General features: G+C 39.2%; 1 protein-coding gene across 2 annotated transcripts in view; it reads right to left on the bottom strand.

Annotated features, from left to right (window-relative positions):
* The window catches only part of AMMECR1 (AMMECR nuclear protein 1), a 102,146-nt gene that overhangs the window by 26,563 nt on the left and 61,545 nt on the right, over positions 1-14,038 (bottom strand). For both annotated transcript variants that reach the window (XM_075068816.1, XM_032788079.2), the window contains one exon: positions 933-1,047. In XM_075068816.1, coding sequence (XP_074924917.1) covers positions 933-1,047 — 115 coding nt within the window. The remainder of the gene's footprint in view (positions 1-932; positions 1,048-14,038) is intronic.

The following is a 14,038-nucleotide window of genomic DNA, read 5'->3' as shown; positions in this document are numbered from 1 at the left end:
AACATGCCGATTATTTTTGTAAGTAACAAATTTTCAGTAAAACTGTTACACTCAAATATATATTGTTAAAAAAAAAAGAAATTTAAACATAACAGCAATTGCTTCTTAACCTGTGACTTTTTATTCTGCTGTGCCAAGACAACGTGTGCAGTTTTCCTTTAACCATAACAAGTAAAGTGGATGCTGCTCCTCATAGGATAAGTATTAAATTGAAAAAAAAAATGGTATATTTGGTTCTCGTTGTTTTCAAGGGATTAGTGGAGACAGGTTCTAAGTGTCCGGCTTACACCTTTTTCACTAGATAAAGTGTTATTTGGCTTCAGCCACCCATGCTTATTCCTATATCTAAATGAGGCAGCTGTGTGGGGCCTTTTTTTTGTTTTGCAATGAGCACATTATGTGATTCCAGCAGCTTAAGGTCAAATGTAGTATCAGTATATATTGTCTGGTACAGCCTCTTTCTAGAGACTTATCTTGTTCTAGCAGAGTGATGGACTATAACTGTCTAGGTCTCCTCTATAACAACTATATTACAGAAAGTTTTGATCCAAAAAACTAAGGATGTATTTTGAACGATGTCTATTTTAATATTGCAGAATTTAATCTTCAAAAAAAAAAAACAAAAAAAAACCAACCACCAGACATCAATGGTGCCTTGTTCATGTCTCTTTTAAGAACACAGGTTCACTGTGATCATCCAGTGGGCATGAAAATGGCTCAGTTCCACTTTATGGTTTCCATACCTGAGAACTTGCATGGTAACACCACATCTCCCAGGAGACACCAGAGATGCCTCATCTTATGTGTATAAAAGACAACAGGAGAAGTACACTAAATATTCCCAAATTTCAGTTATTTTCTTATAAGGTTGGGAGGAACTAGAGTATACTGGTATCAAGGTAGCTTTCTTTAAAAAGATCTGGAATCCTTACCTCCCAGTCCAAGTAATCACATACATCTTCAAAATTAGTGAGTAGAGACACTGAGCAGAAAAGCCGTGGCAGCTCATCCCTCGTCATTGGGGGGAAACGGCTATCTTTAAGGGCACTGTTGAAAACAAAACAAAAATTTTGAAGCACTTTTTTTTTTTTTGGCCTAAGTTGAACTACCTAATGAACCAACTGGAAAAGAAAAAGATAAGAGACAGCAAAAATAAAAGCTGATGGAATGATGACTACTCTGACAATTAATTCTTAATAGTGCAATACACCAGTATTGCAAATCCTTTTGTCTTAGACAAATGGTTTCCAGATTTCATGACAGGACAAGTTACATGGTCACACCAATTGACTAGATTTCCTGGGTGGTCACGCTACTGGGACAGTCTTGAGGAGGAACAAATTTTGGGGGAAAATATATATAAAAAACAGATCAATGACAAATCAATGACATAATTTTGGGTAGGGGAAGACATTTATGTGGAAAAAATGTATTTTGACATCTTGAAAATAATCAGAATGATAACTCTATAAAGAACTATTGTGTTTAACATATCAGTGTAGACAATCTGAATGAGCAAAATATCCATGCAAATTTAAGAAATGTCAATGTAAAATACTTATAATGGTACCATCAAAGAGACTCAAATTTGTGAAACTATAGGACTTGAAACTATTCTACAAAACAGATGCATGATAAGTAATAGAGCAGGTAATGAACATCTAAGCTAATCTGCTGATAACTTAAGGTCCGGTGGGCAGGTGTGCAATGTAGCAGTGCCACATCAAAGGGAAAGTGGTACCATCTACATTCATCTCAGTAACATCTGCATTACAAAAACAGGAGAGAGTGGTTTAACCAGAGATGTAGGAAACAAATGTCCGGGATAAGAGTAGTATATTGTGCAAGATTTGGTACAAGGAGAACTGGGCAAATCAAGGGGGAAAAAAAAGGGTAAAATGAGTGCAGTATACTTGCATTTATTATTGTCTAAACTTGGGATAGGAGATACTTGTATACAAATGTGCCTATGTTTAACAAGAAAAAGAACTGATCTGGCCAATTGGTTGTTTCAGCAAAGGAGGAGAATCTAACAGCGCAGAAGCCTAGTCTAAGGAGCTACCTAGTCCTCAACTGCCTTAATTTTCTACCCATTGAATGTAGGATATAGTCACTAGTTCTATGAACCCTATTTGGAAAATGACTAGAGACGACAACTCTTGGATCTGATACTCAACTATGTTTCTAAAGGTGCGCAGGGTTCACTGAAATCATGGGTCAAATTCAGCCAGTGTGTAGTCCTATCAATAGCATAATTTGGTTCCATACAGCTAAATTTAGCTCAGATGGCGTTGTAGTGCAGAGTGCAATAAACTCAGAAAAGTTTAAATTGAAATGGGGAAATTATAGTGTGTACACTTGACCCACAGTTAACATTCCATTACCAACTAATGGTAAAAAGTGAATTCCTTCTTATGAAAGAGCCCTTTAAAAAGAATCAACATATTTTATTGTGGTGTAATGCTTGAAAACATTCAACGAAAAGCTATTGGAACTACAGAGATGGTGAGAATTACTACAGGTCCCTTTTCAAACACTGGTAGTTTTACACAAAAAGATGAGGAGAAAATCCAATTTTATTCTTGGATGGAGTTAAATGTAGTTCATTGTACAGGTTGACACAGGATGAGGGGGTTGCTCTACCAAGCATTAAGGAGTATTTTAGGATGCCCAGCTTCAAACCATGGCCAATAGAGATTAGAGAGACAGGAAAACATGGTACAGCAAATAGAAAAGTTAAGTATCTTTTCATGAATGAGGAATATACTTATCAGGAAGGAAAGATCGAAGCATTCTGTGCCTCAGCTTTCCCACTGGGAAAATGGAGATATTACCAATCTATGTAAAGTCTCGAGAAACTCTGTATGAAACCATACTATATACATCTTAACTAAGATTATCTTTGGCAGGATTATGAAAGTACATTTTTATGTGATTGCCTTCATTAGTTCATCTCAGAAAGTGATTAATATTCTCCAAGACCCCATAAAGTTATTTGCAAAACCACTGCTGCAAATTGAAAAATCAGACCCCAGTTCCTCTCCCTCTCTTGTCCCTGTGACATGGAGCAATATCAGAAAACAAAATCTATTTTAGACATGATGAAGTAGTGATAATGAGAGGGTACGAGGTCACGTTCACTCTTTATAGCTCTCCATGTACCGTTCTTCCTGGGTTTGAGTGAGGCACTGCACAACATCATGACAACTAGCGCAAATGCCAGTGGAAACAAATAGCAGTTTAGGAATAGACAAGTAGATGACAAGAACATGAGTAGAGCTACACTTCTTCACACCAGTGGAATTAGAACTGACAGTCATAAATACTGCTTACATTGTAACCTTTGTATAATTATGTATTCTTCATCTATGGTTGAGTACCACTGCAATAACATGTGTTTAACCTGATGTTCATTATAAATTACTACTTCAAGGCTTAAACTGCTATTTTTCAGTGTCACTTAACAGAACAATTCTCAACAGCAATAAGTTAATGAAAGATTTTTGTTGATCAAATAACTTTGCATTACTTCCTGCTGTGTCTTTCCATCTCTAGAAGGGCAATGTTGTAATTATAAGTGTGATAATTACTGAATAATAAAGATGAACATAATGTGCCCGGGAGTTGAGGAAGCACCCTCCATCAAGATCAACAACTATGAACTTGAAGTGGTGAACAAGTTCGCATACCTGGGATCCTCTATCACAGTCAACCTCTCACTTGAAACTGAACTCAACATCTGCATTGAAAAAACTGCCATAACAATATCTAGACTGAGCAAGAAGGTATGGCAAAACAACAAACTGACAGAACACACAAAGATCTGTGTGTACTGTGCATGTGTCATCAGCACACTTTTGTATGGGAGCGAGCCATGGACCTTATATTCTCATCAGGAGAAGAGGCTTAACAGCTTTCATATGCGTTGCCTTTGTAAAATCTTTGGTCAAAATATAACTTTCTCCTATTCAAGTTACAGTTCAATCTTAGAGATATAGCGCACATGAAAATTGCAACTGAAGTGAAGTTGCACATTACACAAACTTGCTTCTTGAACGATGAGAGGAGGTTAAACAACTTTTACAACTTTTCTGTTAAATTTAAATTAATGACAACTTGACTAGAAGTTGGGAGGAAAATACTGAGTTGGAAAAACAAGGTTGAATACAAAGGAACTACTGAGGAAAGAAAAACTGATTGGCAAATATTTTTTTTAATCAACTGCTCCTTATTTCTTCAATCCCCAGAGGTCATTCACATCCATTACTGCTGACCAAGAAAAGGCATGCTGTACCAAACAGCTGAAAAGTAGTAATGCCAAGCAAGGGGGCTTCAAGTTGCTCAAACTCACTTAAGAGATGGCAATGTTTCAGCATGAAGTCTGCTGCTCTTGAAATTAAAAGTTTTAATGTAATACATAAGCAATACCAAATCACAGTGCAGTGTGATGAATGCATAATTTATGGAGCAAGAAAATATACTTAAAGCACATTTATGCAAGCTTGGGTGTCCTACTGAGGGTAGATCAATTTACTGTCAATCAAGGAAAAACAAAGCATTACGGTCAGTTTTCCTTCATACAAGGCATGCTACACAAGTCTCAGCTTTTCACAAATAAAATTCAAAATGGTCTATAAATTCTCTAATGCACTTTTCTGACTTTGGTTTATACTAGATTCTGGAGCACACTTCACATTTGGAATATGGAGAGGCACAGAACACAACTGTTGACAGAAGCTGAAGGGTACTCAAAGGCGGGGAGGAGAGGGAATGGAAAAAAAAATCACAGAAATGGGAAAGAAAAAAAGGACTTGTTTAGGGTAGTCCAAGAATAACTAATAGGATGAAATTTAGCAGAGAACAATTAAGCTGATATCAGTAATATTTCTTAATACTGAGTATTATTGGATTGCAAAATATCCCCTAAGGAAAGCTGCTGCACCACTTGGATAATGTGTCAGATGGATAAAGCAAACTGCAATACTAAAGTATTTTCCATCTGTAATTTCTATGGTAAGATTGGTATGACTTCATGAAGGAACACACACTAGAATATAGAATTGCTAAATATATCATTTTCCTGACTGCAATCAAACTTCAATCTTCCACATGATAGCGCCTAACCCTGGAATCCAAACTCTAAGCTACAACTCATGAGTCTCAAGGCAAAAACCATTCAAATAAGTTTTTTTGGTGGATGTGCTTGCTTTGGAATAATGGATATGTCCAGTTGTAATTGGATTGCAATTTTGTTAATGACAAATATTTATTCAGGCACAAGTGACAGGCAGTGCATTTCTGATTGGTTAGTGCATGTTTTGTGAGGTGTTCTGAGATACGAGGCTGAATGGCACATGGAGATAAACAGTACAATACACACTATAAATGCACAATTTGGAGCGTGTTATTGATAGTTGGAAAGATTAAAATGAAGGAATTGCTGATAAAGGGGAAAGCCCACTCCCGTAATGACAAATCAAGGTTAAGTGACTTCCCAAAGCACACCACTGGTCAGTGGTAGAGGAGTGAACAAAACCCAGGTGTACAGATTCCCAGTGCTCTACAAGACTCTCTCCTGGACTAGACTGCCTGTGAGTGCTAGCCCTCTTACACGAGACATTCTATAAAAGATACAATTGTAGCTGCCATAAAAAGGCTAACTTGGTGGTAGGGAGTGAAAAATAAGATCTTTGACAGCAACCAAGATTTTATTTTAAATTATCTAAAATAAGTTCCCTCTCACCTCCCAATGCAGTAAAACTCAATGTAATAACTTCAATTCTTATAGTCAAGGAGCCTTAGTCAGATTTGGCTTCACAAATTTGTTTAAATTAGTTTGTCTGCAGCTTACTACAAAAGCATTTCTAAAGTAGTGTGTTTGAAGCTATTGTAAGTGAGAAGGAAAGTAATCTTAACAACTTGAGCGAAAAATAAATGGAATTTAGACTAGGCAGCTAATTAGAGAGTCTTCTTTCAATTTACGAAATAAAACTTTAAATTGATTATTATGTCATGTTTTTTATAATTGTTGATAGTTACGGGAATCACAAATTCAGGTTTTGCCAGTAAATCTTGATAGTAAAACCAATCTTTCCTAGGGTTTAATGGATTCAGCAAACAGAAACAAGAGACAAGAAAAAACCCTAAGAGTCAGATCCCAGTATACGGGATCTTTAGTTATGTCTACACAGCAAATAACCAAAAAACCCAACAACCCAGTGAATCTCAGAGCCTAGGTCTACAGACTCAGCATGCGGGGCCTGTGCTACAGTGCTAAAACTAGCTGTGTAGACGCTCAGGCTTTGAAGCCTGGGGAGCAGGGCAGGTCTGTTTTCAGCACTGTGGCACAAGTCTGGATCATGCTGCTGCGAGGGTGTTTTTTTCCTGCCATGTAAACCTACCCTGAAAGAACATCCAAGTAAGGTCGTCTATATGTACAGCGCTGCACCAGCACAGCTGTACTGATATCGTGAGCCGCTGCAGAGCATCTGCTGAAGATGCTCTATGCCTGGCAACAGAAGAGCTCTTCCACTGGCATAAAAAAACCATTTCAGTAAGCAGCAGAAGCTATGTCGGGGGCAGGAACTTCTCCTGCTGACACAGCACTATGCACACGAGCACTTAGATCAGTATAACTTATATTGCTCGGGGTGGAATATTCACATCCCTGAGTGACAAGTTTTGCCAGCATACGCAGTAGTGTGGATATAGCCCAAGTCAGATACTCAGAGACGTATTCAAATTACTTAATAATAAACAAGGCAATTATACGATCGTAAGGTTTGTATGTGTTACATACAGTTGACATTAGGTCAAAAAAAATTTGCTTATTCACTAAAACCTCTCTGCAGAAGGTTGAAACAACCACCCATTATAGAAAATTAATGTCTGTTACAAGAATTGGAATCCAACAACATTAGCAGGTAACTGTATCTTCTTATTGAAATAGAATTCTTTGGAAAGGTTTTCTCTATATCTGTATTTATCGCATTTTAATGTAAGCATTTACTAACTGAAAGTAAACAATTTTTAAAGGCAAACAATGAAGGAAAAAAGAATTAGGATACCTCATACAGCAATATTTGAATATGGATCATAAGTACATGCAAATGGCGAGCATGGAGAACGTCTTTCACTTCAGTACAAATATGCCTATGACAGTTCACACTTCCACACCCCATATGCCATTATTTACATATGAATGGATCCCATTACATGCAAAACATCTGAAGTTCTATACAAGCTGCTAGAGTAAAGATCACTTGAACAACTAATTTGCTCCTAATACAACTAAAGTGTTCTACTTTTATTGGCGCTTTCGAAACACATTGTGCTTTTTATGCTTCAGGCTCATTTCCCCCTTCTCTCTCAAAACCAAAAGTGGGATCAGAAAATATATTAAAAAAAAAAAAAAAAAAAAGGCAGATTCTCCTCTCAGTTACACATGGGCGGTGGGTGAACCCCAGGCTTGGAGAAGCTAGCCTCACCCCTTCCGCCCAAGGCCTCCCCTCTTCTGTGCCCACCAGAGCCCAGTCCCCACTGTGGCTACTGGCCCCTGCCCAGAGCTCCCAACCCCCCACACACTGTAGCAGCTGGCCCTGCCCCAGGCTAGCACCCCCCCACCCCCACCCCAGCTTGCCAGGCAACGCAAGCCATGGAGTGCCAAAGAGCAACCTGGGAAAGGATACACTGCAATGTTGCCAATCTGGCATTTTTGCAACCACTAGAAGTTTACTAAAACTGCTGACTGGTATCTAAACCAAATACGTCCTTCAGAAAACACTTACCTAACATTCCATTAATTTCAACAGGATATCAATAAAGGAGTAGGAAGAGGAAAAGTACAGCAGAATTTTTTAAAGAAGCTGATTATTCTAAGCACTACCATCAGTGTTCAGGTCAGGAAAGCAGACACGGGATGCTGATGGCAAAACAAAAGAGGCACTACGAACGAGGCAAGAAAACCAGTGATACCAAAAGACTGTATGAAGGTGAGACCTCAGGACACAAAAAAGCATGGGATGAACCAGCTAATATGGTCGGTTAAGCCAGATATCAGAAGTGTGTAAGATGACAAGACACATTTTATGTCACTGATCTTATTAAATTATATTTACATAGTTTTTTAAAAACTGTATTAACTAGAAGCATTAAAGAAATCCTGTTTCTCCCCTTTTCTCATAATTAAATTTACATACAGTAGTACTTTCAAAGCAAGTTAAAACATTAAGTTTCAGCAGCATGGTTAAGTAGACATATTTTCAGCACCCAAAAGCATTTCACAGTACAAAGATTGACACAGTACCTATCCCAAACATTTACAACAGAATTTTAGATGTCATAAGTAGGGGTGACAAACATATGAGAATTACAGCAATGAGATCACATATTACTCAGTTGTAGGCATATGAATATCCTGGTGATTCAATTAAAAGGCTTCTTTTAAAAAGACATATTGATGACTCACTCGTGAGCATCAATGAAACACCAAATATTAAGGCGGAATCTGAATAAGGATAGGGAAGGCATTCAGTATTTATACACGTCATAAAGGCATGAAGAGGTTTGTAGGAGAATTGTACAAACTGGACATTGAGGCTAGCATCTCTAAAAGATATTTAAATAGGTTAGGTAGCCATGAGTAGAGAATTATGTAAGTTATTGGAAATTAGGTCAAGAAATTTAAATATAATTCAGTGGAGGGAGAGGCAGTGGAGACATTCAAAGATGAGGGACAATACAAGTATTATTCTACTTTTACAGATAAGAAATGAAGTAGAGAGAGGTTAGTGACTCATGCAATTTAAGTGGCTTGCATACGAGTCAGTGATAGAATCAGGAATAGAACTCACCGCAGGACTTCCAAAACCTATTCTTTAATCCTATTACACCCATTCTTTTACACTGTATTACTCCTGAGAGAATTCTGAGCCAAAAAAAATAAAAATTCTGCACACACAAAAAAATTCTGCATATTTTATTTATCAGTAAATAAATACAGACTCTCCAGCATGGTAGTGGGGACCACAGGCCACTAGTTTCACAGAGATGGGAGACTGCCCTGAGTCCTTCCCCTCTTCCAGACACAGACTTGATGATGAGGCTGCACCCAACCCTGACAGTGCAAGGGCCAGGCCTGTTCCAGAAACACCCCAAGGCCGTGCCCCTCCTGCCACGCATGCCCAGCCCACCGATCCAGGTATGGTTCAGGCAGGCTCAGTCAGGAAGGATTGAAGTGTGGAGGGGCTTAGTGAGGGTTCTGCGTAGGGCAATCTGGGTGAAGGTGGCTCATTGGGGGGTTCCAGGTCTAGGGGGAATGGGGCTCTGCATGGGGGGGTCTGGGTGAGGTTGGTTGGGGCTCAATGGAGTTGGGGTGCTGGGGGCTCATGGGGGGATCCAGTTGCAGAGGAGGTGGAGCTTGTTGGGGTGGGGGTCTAGCACAGAAGGCTCAGTGTGCGGTGATCTGACTGCAGGGTCAGAGATGGGCAGACAGGGGAGCTGCTCCCCATACAGTGACCCTCCCCCCTACAGCTGAGGAGCGATGGGGGGCAGGAAGTAGGAGAGGGGGATGCAGATCTTCCTGCAGCCAGGGGAGGTTTCTAGGGTATGTCTCACTTGGCCCCGGCAGCTCCTTGCAGGGAAAGAGGAAGTCCCATCCTCCCCTGCCCCCAGCTGAGTAAGGACTAGCAATTGAACCTGGCACAGCGTAGGAGCCACAAGCCAGGGCATCCCGAGCCCTACTCCCACCCCAATACGACACATCTGCACTTCTGGGGAGGTGTGCGTGGCTGCTTTTGCAGCTGCCCTTTGCTTCCCCGTCCGAAAGGCATTTTTCTGAAGGAAAGCAAAAAAAATCTGTAGGGGACATGAATTCTTTCCCCCAGGAGTAACTGTACTTACACTTTTACTGCTGTGCAGAACATAACAGTATGGCTCCCGCAGAATTAATCAAAACAAGACTAATGATTTCAAAAGCGATTAATCCAATTTCAGAAAAGGAATTTTCTATAAATTAGTGCCACTTTTTAAAAACAAACTGCAGTAATTGATTTTGCTACAATAAGCCGTGTTTTCTATATTTGGAATAAGAAATATGGCAAATATAGTACATTTATGACCAATTATGGTAGCTGTTTTGACACTCACTGTAACCAGCAACTCATATATACCCAAGAGTGGCTATGAAATATTTGTTAAAGACCCAACTTGGCAAGATAGTGTCCCTTTTCACAAAGAAGGTACATTAGACATTTATTGTAAAGGCTCTTTGAAATCCCAGTGGTTTCATATCTCTCTGAAAGATATTCTCTGTGCCATACCAGAGTTGCATTTAGGAGAAATACTCTAGCAGAAGACACTTTGATGTAAAAGAAAGGGGACTGCTGGAAAGATATGTTGCTTAACAGCCCCTGGACCTTGTGCACCAGTTGGTCCAAAACACCCTGAGAATTACTGACCTGTAAGGCACACTGCAAAGCTCACCTGTTCTTTTTGGCTTTTGGAGACTGGGGAGATGCGTGAAGGTAAAGAGTGACAACAGGTGTCATGAGTTTCACAGGTGTGTACTAAGGTTTACTGGTTTCTTCCCATTGTTGGTTGACATTAATCCCTCACCCCAATAATTTTTTACAGAGAGGGAATATCAATATCTTCTTAATGAACCCCCTCCCAGCAGATACCAGCATAATTCAGCGTGGCAAAGCTAGACAGAGAAGCAGCTTCCACCACGTAACACAATGCTGCTAATTTTTAAATTAGAAGACCCAGTGCAAAGAGTGCAGCACTCTAGAGAACAAGCATATTACCTGTAAGAGTCTCCTCCCTTTCTCTGCATAGGAAAGCAGACAGCCTGATGATTAACATAGCGCACATTAAATTGATTAAAAACTGGCTAACTGATAAGTGTCAAAATGTAAACGTAAACAGGAAATCATTATCAAGCGGTTGTATTTCCAATGGGGTCCCGCAGGGACTGGTTCTTGGCCCTACATTGTTTAAATGTTTTATTAATGACCTGGACAAAATCATAAAATCATCACAAAATCTGCAGATTACATAAAGATTGGGGGAATGGTAAATACTGAAAAGGACAGGCCATTGATAAAGAATGATTTGAATCACTTGGTAAGCTGGGTGCAAGTTAACTAGCAAACAATATGTGTTTTAATATGGTTAAATGTAAACATATACATCTACCTACCGACTGCTATGCCTATCTTCATGCCTCCAGCTTCCATCCCGGGTACATCACACGATCCATTGTCTACAGCCAAGCACTGAGGTACAACCGCATCTGCTCTAACGCCTCAGACAGAGACCAACACCTACAAAATCTCCACCAAGCATCGCAAAAACTACAATACCAGCACAGAGAAATAAGGAAACAGATGACAGAGCCAACGTGTACCCAGAACTCTCCTAACTGCAAGACAACCCAAGAAGAAACCAAAAGGATTCCACTGGCAGTCACTACACCCCCAGCTAAAACCCCCAAAGCATCATCAGGGATCTACATACCATCCTGGACAACGATCCCACGCTTTCACAGGCCTTGGTGCAGGCCAGTCCTTGCCCACAGACAACCTGCCAACCTGAAACTTACCACCAGCAACTGCACACTGCACATAATAACTCTAGCTCAGGAACCAATCCATGCAACAAACCTCGATGCCAACTCTGCCCAGTATCTATACCAGTGACACCATCACAGGACCTAACCAGATCAGCCACACCATCACCGGTTCATTCACCTGCACGTCCACCAATGTAATATAGCCATCATATGCCAGCAATGCCCCTCTGCTATGTACATCGGCCAAACTGGACAGCTCTACGGAAAAGAAAATGGACATAAATCAGATATTAGGAATGGCAATATACAAAAACCTGTAAGGAGAGCACTTCAACCTCCCTGGCCACACATAGCAGACCTTAAGATGGCTATCCTGCAGCAAAAAAACTTCAGGACCAGACTTCAAAGAGAAACTGCTGAGCTTCAGTTCATCTGCAGATTTGACACCACCAGCTCAGGATTGAACAAAGACTGTGAATGGCTGCCAACTACAGAACCAGTTTCTCCTCTCTTGGTTTTCACACCTCAACTGCTAGACAGGGCCTCATCCTCCCTGATTGAACTAACCTTGTTATCTCTAGCTTGCTTGCCAGCATATATATACCTGCCCCGAAATCCACTACATGCATCTGATGAATGGTAGCACCCCGAAAGCTCATGCTCCAAAACGTCTGTTAGTCTATAAGGTGCCACAGGATTCTCTGTTGCTTCTACAGATCCAGACTAACACAGCTACCCCTCTGATACATGTACATCTAAGAACAAAGAATGTCGGTCATACTTACAGGATGGGATACTCAATCCCGGGAAGCAATATCTCTGGAAAAACATGTCAGGGTCCTGGTGGATAATCAGGTGAACATGATCTTCCAGTGCAATGCTATGGCCAAAAGGACTAATGTGATTCTTGGATACATAAACAGGGAATCTCGAGTAGGTGTAGCGAGATTACTTTATCTTTGTATTTGGCACTGGTCTGACCTCTGCTGGAATATTTGGCAATTTCACAATCAAGACTGAATTAAAAAGAAAAGAAATATTCCAGTTCAAAAGAAAATACTTCGAGAAATCATATGGCCTGTTGTACAGGAGGTGAAACGAGATCACCATATGTTCCGGCCTTGAAATCTATGCATCTACCAATCTAACATTTGACAGTTCTCTCACAATCTTGATTTATTGCCAGTAGAAATTTGCCAACATAAATATGAACTGCAAAGGAGTTATTCAGATGTATCATCAAATCACTTGAATGCAAGGAAAATAATTTGTTTACATTGTCTTACTTTTTGGGCAGACTGCAAAATTTCCAGGAAACAAAATAGCTGTTAATGACATTTCACTTCCTGAACCCTCCCTTGCAGTTGTGAGACAGACAGGGAAAGAACAATACTCGTGTTTCCTGAATGTTGTGTCCTTAACTGGCAGGCATAGTGGTAATTTTTTAGAATACTCTTGTTGCAATTTGGTTCAGAGATCATGCTGTTAGTGCTAAACCTTCCTGAATTAGTGCAGTGTAGCAGGCAATGTCGACTTCTAGTGTCAAGTAATGGAGACAAAACATCAATTTGGCATTTTTGCTTTTTTAACCAATTTCTCAAAATTTCTTAAATTAGGAGCATGCCAGAAGGTTTCCTCCAAATCTCAATCACTGGCATAGAAACCTATGTCCTCCTTCTTCTGGTAGTTTGAATTACTTCATCTTAAATGTCATATTCTTCGTTTCTAGTCAAGCAGATTAATGAACTTGACAATATGAAAAAAACTATTAATGCAAGCAGCTTTGTATCCTGTTTAAAATTTTTGCAACAACAAATATGATGGAAGTGATAGTCCCCAGCAATTTGGAAAGGATAAATTGTTCATCTTCTATTGGAATTAACAATTTATAGTATTATATTTTATATAATTAATTAATAATTGTTCCAAATGGGAGTAACATAATATAGTTCCCTTAAAAAATCCATATCCCTCTCTTCAGATTTATCAAGAGGAAACAAGTTCTTTTACATATTGCTCTATTTTTCTTATATGTTTTAAAATGGCTTATTGTAACATTTACCTTTGAAAGAGAAAAAATGTATATTAATCGTAAACAACTAGGAGTGAATGACCTATTAGTCCCCAGTTAAATATACCTTAAATATTCACTTAATGTTAAATATGCCATATATCTTTAATGGTCCCTCAAACAGAATTCTTTTAAAAAGCAAAAAGTCCAGTTAGATTTGAAAGACTAAACTAAATTTTAATTAAGAAGATAAAAAATAAGTAATCAAAAATCCAGAAGATAGGAATTCTTTAATATTTAAAAGTCTTTATGGCCTCTTTGCAAGTGATCACAATTTCTTCAAGTTCAGTAACTTTAAATATTGCATCTAATTGTTCATTCATCTTTTTAATCAAGTTATATAAAGTTAGCAAAGTAAATTCTCTATCTCTGGATGGGATGAAAACATCCATGGT

Source organism: Chelonoidis abingdonii, chromosome 8 (genome assembly GCF_003597395.2).
Source record: "Chelonoidis abingdonii isolate Lonesome George chromosome 8, CheloAbing_2.0, whole genome shotgun sequence".
In the NCBI taxonomy this organism is placed as follows: domain Eukaryota; kingdom Metazoa; phylum Chordata; order Testudines; family Testudinidae; genus Chelonoidis; species Chelonoidis abingdonii.
Note: the sequence above shows the minus strand (reverse complement) of the source record. Positions and strands in the feature narration are given on the sequence as shown.